The 20024-nt window shown below is 46.8% G+C and overlaps 1 protein-coding gene across 4 annotated transcripts; it reads right to left on the minus strand.

Annotated features, from left to right (window-relative positions):
• Positions 1–841: 841 nt before the first annotated feature.
• LOC721374 (retinoic acid early transcript 1E) lies at positions 842–18397 on the minus strand. Of its 4 annotated transcripts, XM_077999514.1 has the most exons (7): positions 17089–18381; positions 14952–15134; positions 13983–14197; positions 13047–13307; positions 12511–12786; positions 4978–5255; positions 842–3271 (listed from the first exon to the last, which is right to left on the minus strand). In XM_077999514.1, the coding sequence occupies exons 3-7, from the start codon at positions 14056–14058 to the stop codon at positions 3215–3217; spliced, it is 948 nt and encodes a 315-aa protein (XP_077855640.1). In that variant the 5' UTR covers positions 14059–14197; positions 14952–15134; positions 17089–18381; the 3' UTR covers positions 842–3214. The 4 variants fall into 4 exon arrangements, with proteins under 4 accessions (XP_077855640.1, XP_077855639.1, XP_077855638.1 ...); XM_077999513.1 differs by lacking the exon at positions 14952–15134 and having other exon boundaries at positions 842–5255; positions 17089–18397; XM_077999512.1 differs by lacking the exon at positions 17089–18381 and having other exon boundaries at positions 842–5255; positions 14952–17075.
• Positions 18398–20024: the final 1627 nt, after the last annotated feature.

A 20024-nucleotide genomic window follows, 5' to 3' on the forward strand; every position in this document is an offset into this window, starting at 1 on the left:
AGGGTCTTCAAGTGCTTTGCCAGTGGAGATGGGGTACTTGGAACATGTCTTACTCTTCTGGCCTTTTCTGATCATCTCTCCTTCTGTAGATGTAGTAAAGGAAGTAGCCAGGCCTTCCCTCACTGCACTGCCCTACACCCCAAGAGAGAGCCTTTGGAAGCTCAGACCCCTGGGGTTGGCTACCTCCCTTTCGGTGCCTAGTACATTCCGCTCCCCACGGCCACAGTTCTCTGAGAAGGCTCTAGAATGCTCCATCATTGGCTCCTGAAGGTGGGGCAGGGAGCTGCCCAGCTGGCCTCGGCTAACACCCCCACAATGCCCATTGCAGGCGCTGGCACAGAGCAGAATCAGGCTGGGAGCTGCAAATGTTTGTCTCTTAGTTCCATCTCTCAGCTCCTTCTCACTTCCTCTGCCTGTGGAGTTTGAGATCAGCCTGAGCAACATGAAGAAACCCTATCTCTACTAAAAATGTAAAATTAGCCGGGCATGATGGCGCACACCTGTAATCTCAGCTACTCCGGAGGCTGAAGCAGGAGAATCGCTTGAACCCGGGACGCGGAGGTTGCTGTGAGCTGAGATCTCCCCACTGCACTCCAGCCTGGGCAACAAGAGGGAAACTCCGTCTAAAAAAAAATGTGTGCATATCTGTGTATCAGATTCTCACTAGAAAAAATATATAATGTATTTCTAATTTAATTCATTACTGAGTACATACCTGACGGGGAGTGCCACCAGTTTGTCAAAACAATAATGAAAACTGAAACCTCTGCTTCTAGTTTTCTAAATTTTTTTTTTTTTGTTGAAATGTGACAACCTTACTACACGTAATGCAAAAATCTTAAATAGTCCGCTCGATGTATTTTTTTGAAAACTCGGACTTGGCCTGCAGGAGGTGAGCCAAGGCACTGAAGGAGAGGTGGGTGAAAGAGGCGAGGACAGTGATGAAGAGGGGCAGGGCGTGTGGGTCTCCCCAGAAGTCCATGGTCCCCACAAGGAGGGCCAGCCGCAGCAGCAGCGGCTGAACCGCATGCGGAAGTAGAAGCGCCAGGTCCGATGCAGTGGCCGGTAGCCCGCGTAGATGTACAGCTTCCAGAAAAGCGGCGGTACCTTGGCTCTGTCCATGGTGAAGACAGGCTCGGGCTGCAGAGATGGCTGAGGCTCCTGGATGGCCTGCCGCAGACTGGGCAGGAGGTGGCTGAGCTCCTGGGCCATGGCCATAGCTGTGGGCCTGGGCAGGGAGCTGGGAGACAGAGGCCAGAGCACAGTCAGGGGCCTGGTGTCCTCACCCCCATGAGCAGCAGCTGGGGGGCTCCGATGCCCAGATCTTACTCCCTCCTCCCTGACGGCCTCGTCTTTACACTGGGTTTAAGAACAGAAGACTCATCCCATGGAATTCCTCATCTCTGACCTCAGGACAGCAAGAATCCCTGATGTGTCCCAGGTACCTAGAACAGTGCCTGACACATAGTAGGTGCCCAATAAGTGTTTGAGGAATGTATTAAAAGCAAACAAACAAACAAACAAACAAACAAAAAAACAACAACCAAAAAAAAAAACTTCTGGATAGGCCAAGGTGTGACACCATCAGAGCACTGGCGACCTCGAAGACGTTGCCGCCCCGGCCGTGGTGCTTTTCCAGCATTCTTTCAATCAACTGAGTCTGAAATTTACATGGCTAATCATGTGCTAGGGTTGTCCTTCTTGAACAGGTTGTAGGAGTTCAGAGCTGTAATGGTTAGAGGGTGGTGAAAGGATTTCTTATACCACACCTTGTGTGTTATCTGGGAGTAAATGCTGCAGCCGCAAGTGCCACCAGCAAGTCTTCTCAGGGTGAACGGGAAAAGGGGATGGAACCTTGCTGAGCTAAGTCATGCTAAACGCAGACAGCAAACAAACTTTCCATCAAAGGGCTGGGAGAACCCTGGGGTGGATGGCGAGGAGACAATACCCCAGGCAGGTGTTCCAGATCTTGGACCTTGCCCCTCCTCAGGAGTTGTTTGCTTCGTCCCTCCTCTCACTGCATGTTTGTGCTGCCAGCCCTGCTGTGTAGTGTGGGGGCTCAAGACTAAGGCAGTGCACCATTTCTATGGAGGGAGATGGATCGAGGAGGGGGCTTGGGTGAGACCCATGGCTCACCTCTCTCAAGTCCTTACCAGACTAAGACATCCTCAAGGGCCAGAGACCAGCCTGCCACTCACCTTTTTGCCACCTGATGTTGAAGGGGGCCAGCCCCTCCACACCTGTGGGTATATCTCGTCAGGTGAGACAAGAGACTGAGAAAAGAAATAAGACACAGAGACAAAGTATAGAGAAAGAACAGTGGGCCCAGGGGACCGCACCAGCACGGGTCTCTGAGTTCCCTCAGTATTTATTGATTAGTATTTTCACTCTCAGCAAGAGGAATGCGGAAGGAGAGCAGGGTGATAGTAGGGAGAAGGTCAGCAAGGAAACATGCGAGCAAAGGAATCTGTGTCACAAATAAGTTCAAGGGAAGGTACTATGCTTGGATGTGCACATAGGCCAGATTTATGCTTCTCTCCACCCAAACATCTCAGTGGAGTAAAGCATAACAAAGCAGCATTGCTGCCAACATGTCTCACCTCCTGCCATAGGGCGGTTTTTCTCCTATCTCGGAATAGAACAAATGTACAATCGGATTTTATACCGAGACATTCCATTCCCAGGGTCAGGCAGGAGACAGTGGCCTTCCTCTATCTCAACTGCAACAGGCTTTCCTCTTTTACTAATCCTCCTCAGCACAGACCCTTCATGGGTGTCGGACTGGGGGACGGTCAGGTCTTTCCCATCCCATGAAGCCATATCTCAGGCTATCACATGGGGAGAAACCTTGGACAACACCTGGCTTTCCAGGGCAGAGGTCCCTGCGGCTTTTCACAGTGCATTGTGCCCCTGGTTTATCCAGACTGGAGAATGGCGATGACTTTTACCAAGCATACTGCCTGTAAACATTTTGTTAACAAGGCACAGCCCTAGATCCCTTAAACCTTGATTCCATACAACACAGGTTTCTGTGAGCTCAAGGTTGGGGCAAAGTTACAGATTAACAGCATCTCAGGGCAAAGCAATTGTTCAGGGTAAAGGTCAAACGGAGTTTCTTATGTCTTCCTTTCCTACATAGACACAATCACAGTCTGATCGCTCTTTCTTTTCCCTACATATCCCCCTTTTCTTTTTGACAAAACCACCATCGTCATCATGGCCCGTTCTCACTGGTCACTGTCTCTTCAGAGCTGCTGGATACACTGGCAGACTAACAACAGACGGAACAGACATACAATGATTAATATGAAATTTATAATAGTGGAACTTCCGATAGTTTTAACCCACGTGACCGCGTTAAGATTTGCGAGGCCATTAGCAGCTTTCATAATTGCCTCAGTTTCTGGCACCAGATTTAAATGGGCTTTAGATGCCTCAAAAATTTCTTTTTTTAATTTTGAAATACCTAAAGTAAGATTATCTTTTCTTCCTTGTAGATGGTGTCTAACCATGTCCCAGTGATGCTCAGACTCATTATAGGCTTGGGGTATAATACAAAAATCCGACGTGTTCCAGTCACACTGTAACTGAAAATGACGTTCCAAGCCCATGAGCCTTCTCCCATCCAAATGACAGCTGGTCTAAGATCATTAATTTGGTTTGCCAATTTTTGATCTATTTGGGTCTGAAAATTCCACAATTTTGAGGAATTCTTTTGCCAATTATTTACATATTCTGCAGTTTGAACACAGCAGTGTAAAGCAATTCCAGCAGCCGCAGCAGTAGCTGTGACTGCAATAAGACCCATAATCACTGCAATCAAAGTAAAAATGAATCTTTTGGATCTAGTTAGAACTCCTTTTAATACTTCCGTTAAAATATGGACGGATGGGGAAGCCTCTCCCACGGTCAGTCCATGGACACAGGGATCCACACGCCCTCTCTTGCCCTCACTAGTAGAATACGGTGCTGCCAATCAAAAGTCGAATCAATGCAAGTAAACAATCTACAGTTTTCACAGGTTATAGTTTGGGAATCTGGTTTAATAACTATGTTTCCTACAGCTAACATATACGGAGGTTTTACACAACCTTGCAAAGGAATTGTCAGATTGGAATTTAGGTTAATAGTATAATATGGCTTAGGATCTCTTGTTCCTATAGCTTGATTTCCAGACCAAATTCTAATGTGGTGCGAGGCCACAGTAAACTTCCATAATTCTGGATGTTCAGGACCAGTAACAGGACTAACTAACTTTGGTCGAGGTGATGAGATTCCCTTTTCACTCCATTTCCATGGATAGGGTGATTCTAACCTTCTATAAACCTGGTCCAGCCTTTCAGTTAAATCACTATCATAGTCCTGATTAGTGGGCCAGACGGATGGGGCCTGTGAACATGAGTGGGTCTGGCCCGTACAATCATAATATAATTGGCCTCGAGGGGCCCGGTCCATAATAGTTCCAAATTCATTGTTTTGTAATACCACCGCAGTATCAGCCACACATTCTTCCCAAACTAAGACTTCTGGGCCTTTAGATCCTTTGGGAATTTCCTTGGGGCAAGGCTTCCCCTTAGGCCTAATTTTTAATGATCTTTGATAAGAAGAATCCTGTAAATTATTTATCTGTGGCCCGAGTGACATTCCACTTACCATGTGATAAGTAAATCTACTGGTGGCACTGACGGTAGGTGCTTCTACCAACCAATTCTGGGTTGTAGGCATTAAATATCCTGGTACCTTCTCTAGGCAAATAGGAGGATAATAATACCCAATAGAAATATTCATCATTCCTTCTTCTTCAGGTTGGGCAGGGCCACGATCACCTGTGGGGCCTGGTGCCCATGCACTATTATTAACATATACTTCAATAGGATTATCCATCCAAGTGACTGCCTGAATTAAGGGCGGGAAAGGCACATAGGCCCAGTAAGTGTAATTAGCTGCAGCTGCTCTGGCAGTCACAGGCAGACTTACCACCATTGATACAATCATCAAAGCTGCCAGCAGCATGTTCTCTGGAGTGTGTGTGACCCTTGTTTTCTTCAGGCTTTTTTCAGCTAACTGTGTCAGCTTCTTTAGTTGGCCCCAGGTCGGCGGCTCCACTTCCTTGGTGGATGGCAACTTCATTTGTTCTTCTGATATCACCATTTTGTTCACCTGGCGAGTTGATGATGCTCTATTGCGGGTTTTCTGTCTCCGCGGAGGCACTTTTCTTTGCATCTCCGATGGGTTCATTGTAGAACTTCGAATGTCTAGTGGGCATCCAAACAGGAAGCTGATTTTCTCCTGGTGAAACACAAGCAAAGCCTCTCCCCCATGTTATCACCTTCCCTATTTCCCATGTCTTATTTTTGATGTCTTTCCACCAAATCAGTTTTCCTTCATGTGGGCTGTTCTTTTTACCAGTAAAATGTTCTGCAGAAGTAGTGGTCTGATTTCTATAAATGTTTAAAAAATTTAAAATATAGAGTGCTGGATTAAGTTGCATCTGGGGAGTGTTATACTCCCTGCTGTCTTTTTCCTTTTTTCATTTAACCAATTGACCTTTGAGTGTTCTGTTAGTTCTTTCAATTATGGCCTGTCCTTGGGAATTATAAGTGATTCCTATTGTATGTGTAATTTTCCACAGATTTAAGAATTTTTGAAATGTTTGACTATAGTATACTGGCCCATTATCTGCTTTAATTTTTTCTGGAACTCCCATGACAGCAAAACAAGATAATAAATGTCTTTTAATATGGGAAGTACTTTCTCCTGTCTGGCAGGTTGCCCATACAAAATGTGAATAAGTATCAACTGTCACATGGACAAATGATAATTTTCCAAATGAAGGTACATGTGTGACATGCATTTGCCTAGCACATTAGGACATAGACCTCTGGGATTAACTTCTGCCTCCTGAGTGGGCAGGTGTAGGACTTGACACTGAGTGCAATGTTGTACAATGTTTTTTGCCTGTTTTAATGTGATATCAAATCTATTTTTTAGTCCTGTTGCATTTACATGAGTCAGGGCGTGAAGTTCTTGTGCTTCCATGAAGGCAGGTGACACCAGCAAGTCAGCTTGTTCATTTGCTTTAAAGGCCCTGGTGAATTAGTATGTGCTCGAACATGAGTAATATAAAATGGGAAATTTCTTTTTCTTACAGTTTGTTGTAACAAATTAAACAGCTGGTTTAACTGATCATACTATATTTGATTAGGGCTGTCTCAACATCCTTTGTAGCCTATACTACATATGCAGAATCTGATACAATGTTAATAGGCTGATTAAAATCTTGTAACACTGAAATGACAGCAACCAAACATTGAATTTCAATGACTCGTTCTTTTGGCCTGATGTAAGCCGTGTTTCCATTGCTGGGTGCATTTCCAATGCACCGTCAGAGCATTTTCTAAAGGTTTATGTCTAGTAATTTTAGGTAAAATCCAAGTAGTCAATTTTAAAAACTGGAAGATTTTTGTTTTTGGGTAATGAATGTCAATAATTCCCACAAAGTCAGCAAGACCAATCTGCCATGCAGTAGAATTGATAAAGGCTTGTCTAACCTGTTCCTTGTGTAAAGGAACAGTGATTTTTATCTGGGTCACTTCCATACAATTTTACTATTCGTAATCTTGCCTGACCAAGTAATGTAGCCAATTGATCCAAGTACAATGTAAAAGTCTTAATCGTACTGTGAGGAAGGATCACTCCACAAGACAATAATGCCTGTTGGAGAATGTGCAGTAGCAAAAATCAAAAGTTGGAGGGGGGCTAAGTGATCTATTCTATTTACTTCTGCTGACCGAATTTTTTCTTCAACGAATTCAATTTCTTTAGTTGCCTCTGGAGTTAATGCTCTTTTGCTATTCAATTCTGGACCCCCCTCCCAAGATAGAGAACAAAGTTGACATGGCATAAGTAGGGATGCGTGGAGTTGACCAAATCCAATTAATATCTCTTAGCAATTTTTGAAAGTTATTTAATGTTTTTAATGTGTCTTTTCTTATATTATTTTTTGTGGTTTAATTTTCCTTTCCTCTACCTGTATTCCCAAGTAATGGAAAGGAGCAGAGGTTTGAATCTTATCAGATGTTATCGTCAGTCCTGCATTTGCCACCTCTGTCTGCAGAAATGTGTAACGGTCAATTAATTTGTCTCTCGTTTCTGCAGCACACGGAATATCATCAACATAATGAATGATATGACAGTCTGAAAACTTGTCTCTAACTGGTTGAAGAGCTTGAGCTACAAAACTCTGACAAATAGTCGGACTATTTAGCATTCCCTGAGGCAACACTTTCCACTGACACCTGGTGGCTGGTCCTTTATTATTTATAGCTAATATAGTAAAAACAAATTTTTCAAAATCCTGTTTTTCCAGAGGAATGGTAAAAAAGCAATCCTTCAGATCAGTAATAATGAAAGGCCAGTCTTTGGGGATCATGGCCGGAGAGGGCAATCCCGCTTAGAGAGCCTCCATGGGTTGAATTATGGCATTAACAGCTCTTAAGTCGGTCAGCATGCGCCGTCTGCTGGAATTTTTCTGAATTGCAAACACAGGAGACTTCCAAGGCGAAAATGAAGGCTCAGTATGTCCCTTTTCTAATTGTTCCTTTGCCAATAAGTGTAAAGCCTCCAGCTTTTGTTTTGGTAGCAACCACTGATTTACCCATACAGGTTTTTCTGTTTTCCAAGTTAATGGAATGGGTTTTGGAGGCTCTACAGTGGCCACTCCTAAAAAGGATACCCTACTCCTTTTCTTTCTTGATTTCCCTCAGCCTCAATTGGGACTTTAATGCCATCTCCATTCTTCCCTAGTCCTTTGCCAGGGAGATATCCCATTTTAGTCATGACTTTTTGACTCGTGGGGCTGTATAGGGAGGCTGAGATAGTAATCTCTGTGTGCCATTGTTGTAACACGTCTCGGCCCCATAAATTAATTGGAATAGAAGTGATCACAGGTTGAACTGTACTCTCTTGATTATGAGGTCCTAGACAATGTAAAATCATGGCACTTTGATACACTTCTGAGGCGGTGCCCACACTGACAAATCCTGTAACAGGCTTTTGTTTAGGCCAATTTTTTGGCCATTGATTAAAGGTGATGATAGAAACATCAGCCCTGGTATCCACTACTCCTTCAAACTGCTTTCCCTGAATAGTGACTGTACGCACAGGTCTGTTCTCTGAGACCTGACTAGCCCAATAAGCGGCTTTTCCAGCAGGGTTGGTACTTCCAGACCCTCCTGTTCTTTCTGGTTTGTTTTCTCCAATTTTAATATAAGGCAAAAGCAGTAAGTGAGCAATTCTATCTCCTGGATTGGCACTCCGGGGAACAGCTGATCACTAACTGAATTTCTCCTTTGTAATCTGAATCAATTACCCCAGTATGAATTTGGACTCCCTTCGAATTTAGACTTGATCTCCCTAAAATAAGGCCTACCGTCCCTTCTGGCAGCGGGCCTTATACCCTTGTAGGAATCTTTTGCAGGGGCTCTCCAGGAAGTAAAGAAACTATTTGAGTGGAACATAGATCTGCTGCGCTGCCTGCTGCAGTGGGGGACAGCTGCTGTATTGTTGTAATTGGCTGACTCCCTGAAGTGGTGGTATTTCCTGTGGGGGTTGCTGTCCCTGAAAACCCGGAGGAACAAACGGCTGAATTGGGAATGCCCCAGTTTGTTGCGGGACCGCGGCGCCTGAGGCTGGCCCCTCTTCCCGTTTCCCAACAATGGTTGCCCATTTTTATCAAATTTAGAATGACATTGATTAGCCCAATGTTTTCCTTTTCCACATCTTGGACACAGGCCGGGTGGCTCTTTATTTTTACTCTGTTTATTTAAGACTGCGCAATTCTTTTTTAGATGACTGATTTGACCACAATTATAACATTTTCCCCTAAGTGTTCTAACTTGTCCTCCTAAAGCATTACTTGAGCCATTAGCATTGCCTTATGCATAGCTCCTCCAATCCCATCACAAACCTTCACATATTCTGTAATTACATCAACTCCTGCTGGAACTTTTCCTTTTAATGGCTTTATGGCCAATTGACATTCTGGATTTGCATTTTCATAGGCCATTATTTCCACAATCACTTTTCAGGCGTTATCTTCTGTAATAGATTTTTGAGTGGCATCTTGCAACCTTGCCACAAAGTCTGGATATGGCTCTTTAGAGCCTTGTCTAATTGAACTAAAAGAAAGGTAGGTGCTTCCTGGGTCCTGAATTTTTCCCCAGGCCCCGAGGCAAATAGCCCTTAGTTGTTCAATAGCCTCATTCTGCATCACTGATTGTTGGTTAATGGTGCTCCAATTTGGACCTGTTCCTAGCAATTGGTCTGCATCTATATTAACAGCAGGATAAGTAGCCTGATTTTTTTGTACCTGTTCTTGTACTCCATCAGTCCACGAGGTTTCAAACTGTAGAAACTGAGAGGGTGAAAGGGAAGATTTAGCCAAATTTTCCCAATCATAAGGAATAAGTCTATTTCCATGAGGAAGGGAATCTAATAATGTTATCATATAAGGGGAGTTGGGTTCATATTGTTTAACTCCATCCTTCATACCTTTTAACATTTTCATGGTGAAAGATCCATATCTAGCTTCAGTTCGGACAGATGCTCCTGCTTGACTCCCTTTCCCGGGCCTGTATCCGTATCGGTTGTAAAATTACCGGGATCTGCCATGCCTCAAGATCTGCGTTTTCTGGCTTTATCAATGATTTCATGCAGTGTACCACCTTGTCCACTAGGTGGTGATGTAGGATTAAACACCACTGCCGTGGATTGCTGGCATGGTGCCATGCTATTGGCACGGGACACACTGCTTGAGGTCTGTACTGAATCTCTGGAGGCGACCAATACTGAAACTCGGCTGGCAGCTGGTATGGATAAACTACTGGTGGTTAGGTCTTATTTTCTACCAGCTATTGTGGATACTGTATCTGAATCGGCATTGCCGGATTCTATCCTTTAGATAGAATTAGAGATAAAGACTCTATCCTTTTCTACTGATATTCTCTTGGGGTTTGCACTTGTCTAACTTGCATTTGAGGTTGTAACGTTACAGGCATCTGAACCGCGGGAGGAGGAGTTGATGGCCATTGTGGTTTAGGCTCTGATGGCCCCAGTAATTCTGGACTTCCTTCACCCAGTTTTGATGATTCAGGATATATTAACTCCTGTAATTGATTATAGTCAACATTTTGCGTTGACCGAGCCATTACAGACTCTGCTACATTTTTATAGTGTGAACTTTCCATTCCTTTCTGGGATTCTATCCCTGCCTCTTCTTCAGAATCTATTACACAGCTTTCAGAGGCATCAGAAACTGAAACACTATCTTCTTCTATTTGAAACGGTTCTAAATTTGCTTTAATAATGGCCCAATCATTCCATACTGTAAGTGGGATGATTTTACCTTCCCTACTTGCTTGTTTTAATTCTTTGCCAATTTTTTCCCAATCTGTTGGATCTAAAGTTCTCTGTTCTGGAAACTATGGGCAGAATTGTCCTATTTTTGGAAATAGTGTAATTAGATTTTCTGTAGAAGCTTTAACTCCCCCTTTTCTTAAAAGAATTTTAATGACGCTGAGATAAGAAGCATATTTACTTTCAGTTTGTCCCATTGTTACCCCGGGTTCCTCCTAGCGCACAAGCTTGCCGCAAGGCTGACCTGACCGTGGATGTACTCGGGAATCTCGTCGACTGTCCTCAATGCTCACATTCTTAGCGTATCTCCACCCTAGAGAAAGGCACCCACATTGGGCGGCAGATGAAGGGGACCAGCCCCTCCACACCTGTGGGTATATCTTGTCAGGTGGGACAAGAGACTGAGAAAAGAAAAAAGACACAGAGACAAAGAATAGAGAAACAACAGTGGGCCCAGGGGACCGGCGCTCAGCATACAGAGGACCTGCACCAGCACCAGTCTCTGAGTTCCCTCAGTATTTATTGATTAGTATTTTCACTCTCAGCAAGAGGAATGCGGAAGGAGAGCAGGGTGATAGTAGGGAGAAGGTCAGCAAGGAAACATGTGAGCAAAGGAATCTGTGTCACAAATAAGTTCAAGGGAAGGTACTATGTTTAGATGTGCACATAGGCCAGATTTATGCTTCTCTCCACCCAGACATCTCAGTGGAGTAAAGCATAACAAAGCAGCATTGCTGCCAACATGTCTCACTTCCTGCCATAGGGTGGTTTTTCTCCTATCTCAGAATAGAACAAATGTACAATCGGGTTTTATACTGAGACATTCCATTCCCAGGGTCAGGCAGGAGACAGTGGCCTTCCTCTATCTCAACTGCAAGAGGCTTTCCTCTTTTACTAATCCTCCTCACACAGACCCTTCATGGGTGTCGGACTGGGGGACGGTCAGGTCGTTCCCATCCCACGAAGCCATATCTCAGGCTATCACATGGGGAGAAACCTTGGGCGATACCTGGCTTTCCAGGGCAGAGGTCCCTGAGGCTTTTCACAGTGCATTGTGCCCCCGGTTTATCCAGACTGGAGAATGGCGATGACTTTTACCAAGCATACTGCCTGTAAACATTTTGTTAGCAAGGCACAGCCCTAGATCCCTTAAACCTTGATTCCATACAACACAGGTTTCTGTGAGCTCAAGGTTGGGGCAAAGTTACAGATTAACAGCATCTCAGGGCAAAGCAGTTGTTCAGGGTAAAGGTCAAAATGGAGTTTCTTATGTTTTCCCTTTCTACATAGACACGATAGCAGTCTGATCTCTCTTTCTTTTCCCTACATGACGTAGATGAGAAAATTTCCCATTAAGACTGTCAAGATGAATGCCCCCAGGATGAGCCATGTATCTGGTAGGCTAGAGGAAGATCCATGGATATCTGAAGCATTTACTGGTGACACTAAACAACAACAACAACAAAGCACAAGCCCTGTGACACCTAAAAATACGCTTTCCTCAGCCCCTGCTTTCCCCAGGAACACATGGTGCCCCACATAATCACTGGCTCATGTGACAGCCACTCTACCAGACCCTGGGCCATGAAGATGAATGGTGTTGTGCCTTGTCCTTATGGAGCTCAGATATCTGCTGAGAGAGGTAGCAAATGTCCATCTGATTACCACATAATTTCAGATGATTACTGTGGTTAGAACTGTTTGGAGGATGACACAATGGGTCTTGCTCAATTCTGTGTGGGGAATTTCCTAAGAAGTGTCATTAAAGTTGGTGGAAGGGTAATTATAATAGAGGAAGAGAAGGCCTGGATGTTTGCAATGGCGCAGATAGACTTGGGACCATTTAGTGGTGGGTCATTGGTGACTGGATCATTAGTTAATGGGAAGGGGTTTCTATACTGAGGAAGAAACAGTGGGAGGTGGGATGGGAAAGGGAGGATGGTGGGAAATCCTCATGGCCGTCACTGACTCTCCAGTGAAGAAGCCCACAGAGAAGTCAATCAAATTTTCTATTGCACACATGCTGACACCCACACAGGGAAGGCTTTTGACCTTTAAAGAGAGCTGCCTCATTCTCCCTCCCGGCTCAGTTACCTGTCGGTTCTGGCATCGCCTCCTGGTGCCCTAAGAATTCCCTGAGCCAGTGATTGCAGTCTCCCACTGACAGCTTCCTGAAATACTTTTCCAGCCCTCTGTCGTTCTTCCATGTCTCCTTGATCTTACTGGCTTCATGATTAATTACTGTCCAGGTCATGTTCATTGCGTCAAAGAGGAGGCATTTCTCTCCATTGATGGTGAACTGCCAGGACGCACCAGTGCATCGTTCTGCTTCACGCTGACAAAGCATCTCGACCTGCAGAGTGGAAGGACCTGCAATCCAGGCACAAAGCCGTCATCCTCCACTCTTGAGAGGTCCATCATCTTCCAACAGGTCAAGTGTTTCTCTGCATATTTAGGGGCCTGTATTCTTTCTACCTGGACTTGCCCTTTCCCGCCCGTTGGGTCCCATGTGTCTCTATGGTTGGGCCAATGATCAATACACAAATACACCTAAAGCCCCTCCCCACCTGTGCTCTTCCCTCCCCTCTCTTGCTGCCTGCCTCCGTTTCCCCACCCCATTCCACACTTACCACTGGTCTTTATCTGGGGTTTGACGTCAAGAAGGAGCATCCTGAGGTCTCGGCCCACTTCTCCCAGCGTTTGGGTCAATTCTCCCCATGTGCTTGTGGCATTTACCTTCTTCCCCAGGAGACCCAGAGGCTTGACCATGTTGCTGTCACTGTCGTACTGAAGGAAAAGATTTTTATTCATGAAGACCTGCGCTTCACACCAGGGCTGTCCAGGTCTGGACCATGATTTTATAGTGAAGTTGAAGCAAAGAGAGTGAGCACCTGTGAGAGAAAGATGCAGGTGAGGTCCAGGACAGGGGAAGAGGCCCATTAGAACCTGCGCGTCTGTGACCCAAGACTCCCTGGACCAGGCCAGGCTGGCAGAGGGGGGCGGTTCCATCCCAGACTCCCTCAACCTTCCGGATCCCTGCTCCCATCTCCCCCTGACTATCTGGGGTGAGATACTTGATGGTACCGAGGACCCCTGGGGTGTACTTAGTGCTAATGGTGTTAACAGGAGGATTCATATCACAAATATTTTTAGCAACATCTACCAAGTTCCGAGGCACAAAACAGACAAACCTCTGTGTGACCTCCTGAGACTTAAAATCTAGCTGAACACACAGGACATTCAATAGAAAGGAAAAAGAGGCATTCATCACGGGACACACGCTGAATTCCTCCGGGGTCCCGGGCATTCAGGAAAGAGTCCTGGAGTAGAAGGTGGGGGGTAGCATTATAGAACTGCCACATGTGAGCCCGTGCCTGGCCTAGGGCCTCCGGCTGGGGTCTCCCATTAACTGGGGGTAACATCCCAGGGTTCCTCTCCCTCACCTCATCATTAAGAGCAGGTACCCGCTTGCTTGAAGCCTGCATGAGACCCCAGTCGCCTATCCCCCACCTTTCTCCCTCCTCCTTCTTGTTCTCAGCCAGGTCTTGAGATCTCAGGACACTCACCAACCATGATCTCCAAGGCTGTTAGTAGCAACAGTAGAAGCAAAAGAAGGCGCACAGGGATACAAGTCAGGGGCATTCTTGGCACATTGTGGAGAGTAACAGGCAGGACGTTGGGCGTGGACACAAACACCCTCACTGGTATGGTGAAGAAATGTCCAACAGCATGGGTGTGGGCACTGCCCAAATTCTTTACCCTGGAACAACTGAGGGCAGGCCTGTAGAGACCCAATTAAAGAACAATTTTGTGAAGGGAGTGTTTTCCAAGTATTCAGAATATAATTGCTTATTGAAAACTGAAAGAAGACATTTAAAAACAAAATTAACTTTGAATAAACTCTCCTCTGCCATCCCCATGGCCCCTGCAAAAAACCCCTCTGGTGTGAGCAGGATGGTTGGAGGTTATGTGAGCTCCTTCTCCCTTCCTCCAATTTCCTCTTCCCTTCTCTTCCTTGCCTCTTTTGCTGTTCCCTTTCTTTCTGGTACCCTCTCCCCATTCCTGTATTTTCTCCCATCTCCTTTCTCCCCTCTCCCATATCCCTAACCCATTCAAACTCTTTTCTCTTAAATGGTTGAGATTTTCTCTTACCAAGCACACCCCAATATTCATTAAACTAGCTGTGAACAGGCAGCAACTGGTCTACCATAACAGATGGGTTTTATAACAGAGCCCAGCCATCCTACTGGGGCTAAGACCTCAAGGAAAGTCAAGTCTATCATTGGGAAAAGTCTTGGGGCTCTCAGTTTTGAATTCTGAAAATTTGTCTTAGAACAAAGTTTTGTGTCATTTTCAAACTTTTCAAGCCACTTTTTGCACAAGGTTTCCTCTAAAAAGTTAGTATTTGTAGTCCTCCTTCCCACCTCACTTTTACACCTCTCCCATTTCATCATCAGACTCCGCTACCTTAGCCAGTTCAGGCTGCCACAACAGAATAGGCCAGGTGGCTGAAACACCAAGCATTTATTTCTCACCGTCCTGGAGGCTGGAAAATCCAAGATTAAGGTGTCAGCAGGTCCGGTATCTGGCGACGGCCCTCTCTTCCTCACCAGACAGCTGTCTTCCTGTTGTATCCTCACACAGTGGGGAGCAGAGAATGACAGCAAGCTCTCCTGTCACCTCTTAATCCCACAGGGCTCCACTTGCATGACTAATGACTTAAATGTCATCACTTTGAGAGTTAGGATTTCTGCATATGAATTTGGAGGGCAGGCAAACATGTGGCGTGTAACATCACCCATATCCATTCCACATCTAGATTCCCTCTGTGTGCCAGGCAGTATGCCAGTTAATTCAAGTGCATGTCAGACTCAGAGGGTGATTTCCTGTGACTCAGATGCTGGGACTCTGGTGATGCCTGGTAAGTGGGTCTGTACCACTGTTCTTTCTTAACTAGATGGAACAGACTTTAAAAAAACTAACCGTGGACTCTGGGCAGGGCTCTCTCTGGGGCTGGGGGGGATAAGGGGTTGTCTGCTCAGAGGACAGTGGGTCAAGGGTTTGAAGGGGCCCAGGGATGCACATTTTTTACACATCCCCTATGTGGTTCTCTGGTTGCTAAGGTTAAAGCACCCCAGTTTTGAGGGTGCACTTCCGCCTCTTGGTCTGGAGAAGGGGTCTCAAATCTGTCCTGAGTGGAGCCTGTTCTGTACACACCCAGGACCTAAGAGTGCACGGAGGGGGACTCAGTGCTACCGCCCTACAAATGTTGCTGCTGTGGGGACAACAACGGGGGTGGGCCAGGGTCGGTGTGTGTGTGTGTCTGTGTGCACGCACGCGTGTGGGTGCATGTGTGTGCATGTGCATGTGTGATATGACCATGGAGTAGCTCCTTGCCAATATTTTCTACAAGTCTGATGAATCACAGGAAGGAGCACACCAGGCCTGTACATGGGTCCTGACATCTGGGATGTAGACCCAACACTGAAGACAAAGAAAGAGCTGCAGACAGGCTGGGAAGGACACACAGAAAGGAGAAAGGGGCCCTTCCACCCTCGTTGTCCTCTGTGGTCCTGAATCCCAGGTTGGCCTGAGCCAACCTGAAGATGGGAAGGAATAGCCATATTCCAACTGCAAAATGTCAGCTTTAGGCAGTGGCTTCCAAACCGAAATGATGGTTACATATAAAGTAGATTTTTTTTTTTTTGAGACCAGGTCTTGCTCTGTTGCCCAGATGGAGTGCAGTGGCATGAGCACAGCTCATTGCAGCCTTGAACTCCCAGGCTCAATCAGTCCTCCCACTTCAGCCTCCAGAATAGCTGGGACTACAGGCGTGAGCCCCCACACCCAGCTAATTTTTAAATTTTTGGTGTAGAGATGGGTCTCATCACATTGCCTTGGCTGATCTTAAACTCCTGGGCTCAAGCAATCCTCCCTACTTAGCCTCTCAAAGTGTTGGGATTACAGTAGTGAGCCACCACACCCGGCTGAAGTGGAGTTTTAATTGACATAAGAAGCAGATGATAAGGAAAGAGGAACCAATAATTACATGTAGTCCCTGGAAGCCCGTTGCTATAAAGAACTTTCAGCCTATAGTCCCAAGAGAGACAAAAGTTTTAAAATGAATTGGACTGCGTTTTTTAATTCCTCAAAATGAGTCACAGCCTTTTTGTGGCAGTGTGTCCTGGGCTTCTAGCTATCCTCTCCCTGCCCAGCTGCCTTGAGATCCCGGCCAATGGTTTCAACACCCAGGCTGGGAATGCCAAGGCCCGGCAGAGCGAGGCTGTGGAAGCCTTGGCATAAGTGGAGGGGATGATCTGAGGGAGAATGGGACAAGAGAAGTCGGAAGGAAGGCGTTATGGCAAGAGAACAAGGAGAAATCCCTGTCCCCCAAATCGGAGAGAGGGGCGATTGGGACTCCAGACTGGCGGGAGGCACGGATCCCTGAGTGTTTGGTGTGGAGGCAGAGGACCCGCAGAGCCACCCCTGTCCTCCATGCCTTATCCAGCGTCCCCGCCCCCACACCCCCAGCAGCTCCCCCAACGCCACTTTTACTTCATTGCCCCTGGTTCTCTCACCACTTGAGCCCCTGCTTTCCTCCTTCACTCCCAAACACACACACGTCCCCTCTGCACTGGTGTTTGGAACACCGACCACCCTCCACCCCACTACCTTGTGCCAGCAGGAGACGTTTGTCCTTCTGCCGTCTCTAGGATGGAGAGGCCTGAGGTGACTGCTTTCTTCCTCAGAGTCTCTGCGCAAACTCTCTGAGGAGCAGAAACCAGCTCAGTCCAGTCCTCCTGGGCGTGGAGAGGCCGGTCTAGCAGAACACCCGTCCACCATGCAAACCCGGTGGGGCCACCTGTCAACTGTCACGTGTGAGTGATTCTAGGACAGGGCTCCTCGTCAGGAACTGGGTCCAGTTCAGTACTAGATTCGTCATCAGTAAACAGACCAAGACCAGGCTCAAGTCCCAGCCACGAAATTCTAGAAAGGATTTAATGTAATTTTAGCAGTTGTTGGAGACCAGCATGTAATGGCACACATATGTTTTCCTTAATATGTAGGTGGGGGGCCCCGCCTTTTTTCAGGGTTTAGGGCTCTGCAGGTCCTGGCCTGACTGTGACAGTGGCCCTACCTCGTGTCTGGTGGGTGCTGGCGCCCTCTGTTGCCTGGTTTCTGTGCGAACACGGCACTACCGTCCTGCATTCTGGAGGCCTGGAGCTCCTACCCGCTGAGCTCCAGTTCCCACTGTGTGTCGCTCAACCTTGCTGTTTTCTTTTTGCAACTTCATTCCCTCCGCAACTGGAAGACCAGCTCTTCTCCTGAGTCTTCCTTAAAAGACACCCTGCCCACTTCCTTACAAAGCCCCCACCAAAGTGACACCAGCTACTTGTGAATGTAGCCAACTTTACTGAAGGTTTAGAGGTTGTGTGGTAAGGCTGTGAAGAATTAAAAAAAAATCGCCTATTTGCAGGACCTCTTTCCTATCTCTTCTTTGGACTAGAAATAAAATATCTATGATTTGACCACACTGTCATCTAGTACCCGACCCTGGTTCTAGGCCACTGTCCTCCTGGCCAGGGTGATTGCAGTCCTGCCCTACTTGGTCCACTGTGCCTGTCCCCACCTCCCAAATGGCTCCTGACAACAGAGCAGCTGGAGTGATCCTTCAGAACCTCGCTACTCATGTCCCTCCTCTGCTCCAAACCCTCCAAAAGTGCCCCTTTTCTCTCAGTAAAACCAAGTCACTACAGATGCCTAGAGTCCTGTGCAGTCTGGCCAGCTGTCCTCCAATCTACACCCTGGCTTGCTCAGCACCTACCCCACCCTCGGCCTCCTCGCTGGTCTTCAGAGCCCTGCAGATATCTCCATGCCTCAGGACTTTGCATTGCCCTCTGCTCAGCGTGGACTGCCCTTCGGGCATCTGCCCGGCCCACTCCCACACCTGCTGCCAGGTGGCACACCCTTCCATGCCTGGTTCTCCCTGCCCCTCCCATTTGGAATCCTTGTCCTCATTTCTTTCGTTCTTTCTTTTTTTTTAAATTGTGGTATAATTCATGTAACATAAAAATTTTCATCTTAACATTGTTAAATGTAAAGGCCCCTATTTCATAATGCGAGACCTCTGCCTGCCGGGGCCATCATGGACCTTCTTCACCTGAACTTGTTCCCCTAAAGCAACGACCACTCTAAAACATACCTTAGTAAGCCAGGCCTGGTGGCTCATTTGCCTGTAATCCCAGCACTTTGGGAGGCCAAGGTGGGTGGATCACCTCAGGTTGAGGGTTCAATACCACTCTGGTCAACATGGTGAAACCCCGTCTCTACTAAAAATACAAAAATTAGCCAGATGTGGTGGCCAGTGCGTGTAATCCCACCTACTTGGGAGGCTGAGGCAGGAAAATCACTTGAACCCAGGAGGCGAAGGTTGCAATGAGCTGAGATGGAGCCACTGCATTCCAGCCTGGGCGACTGAGTGAGACTCTGTCCCAATAAACAAACAGTCAAACAAACCTTATTAACTTTTCATTGTGGTTGCAACAATTTACTGCAAACTTAGTGGCTTAAAACAACACACATTCATTCCTTTACTATTCTGGAGCTCAGAAGTCTGAACAGTCTCACGGGGCTAACGTCACTGTGCTGTCAGGGCTGTGTTCCTTCGGGAGGCTCTTCGGGAGAACCTGTCTCCTCCTCGCCTTTTCCAGCTGCTCCAGCTGCCCACATCCATGGCTCAGGGCCCCATTTCCTCATCTTCAAAGGCAGCTCCACCAGGCTGAGTCCTGGTTCACATGAGAACTCCACCCCTCCCTGCTGGTTCTCCCAGGGCAGCTGATTGGCCACCTCAGCTCCATCTGCAGCTTTCACCGCCCTTTCCATGTACCCAACACAGAGGTTCCAGGGACTGGATCTGCCATCCTGGGGGTTGGAGAGGGAATTTTTCTGCCCAACACACATACCATATAATTTACATGTCTATCCATTTAAAATTTCTATCTCTTACTAGAATGCCATTTCTATGAAGACACAAACCTCATACAAGGCACAGAAAACAGCTCCCCACGGGTGAAGGGGCTCAGATGGGCCCCCTGGCTCAGGAAACGAGGAGAGGTATCAGGGCAGCCTCACTGGGTCTCCAGCCTTCACAGCCGGGGCCTCCCAGGCAGGTTCCAGCAGCAGCAGCAGCAAAAGAGATGTGGTGAGCAGCATCAGGCATTGGCGAGATTCCTCACACAGTTCAGTAGAAAAGAAACTTCCTAAACTGAGCTCACCTCAAGGAAGCTGGAGATATATGCCACCTTACCCAATGGGTACATGAAATACAAATACAAATTCTTTTGCAGGTTGTGCAGGTTACAAGGGGCCCACTTCTGTGCCTAGGTCCCCTGCCGTGTCCTGCTCTGACTTGCCAGGGTGGGGCACTCATTGGCCTGCAGACTCCACCCACTTTTCTGGCCACACCCAGTTTCCACCTCCAAGTCACACCTAAGACTGCGTCTTCTTTTGCTATTGTTTTCTCAGCCCAGCAGAAATTCTAACATTCGCCAGGCTTGGCCCTGCTTAGGGCACTGTAGAAGGAGCCTCTGAGGAAAATCTTGGTGCAA

The sequence above is a fragment of the Macaca mulatta genome, chromosome 4 (genome assembly GCF_049350105.2).
Source record: "Macaca mulatta isolate MMU2019108-1 chromosome 4, T2T-MMU8v2.0, whole genome shotgun sequence".
Classification (NCBI taxonomy): domain Eukaryota; kingdom Metazoa; phylum Chordata; class Mammalia; order Primates; family Cercopithecidae; genus Macaca; species Macaca mulatta.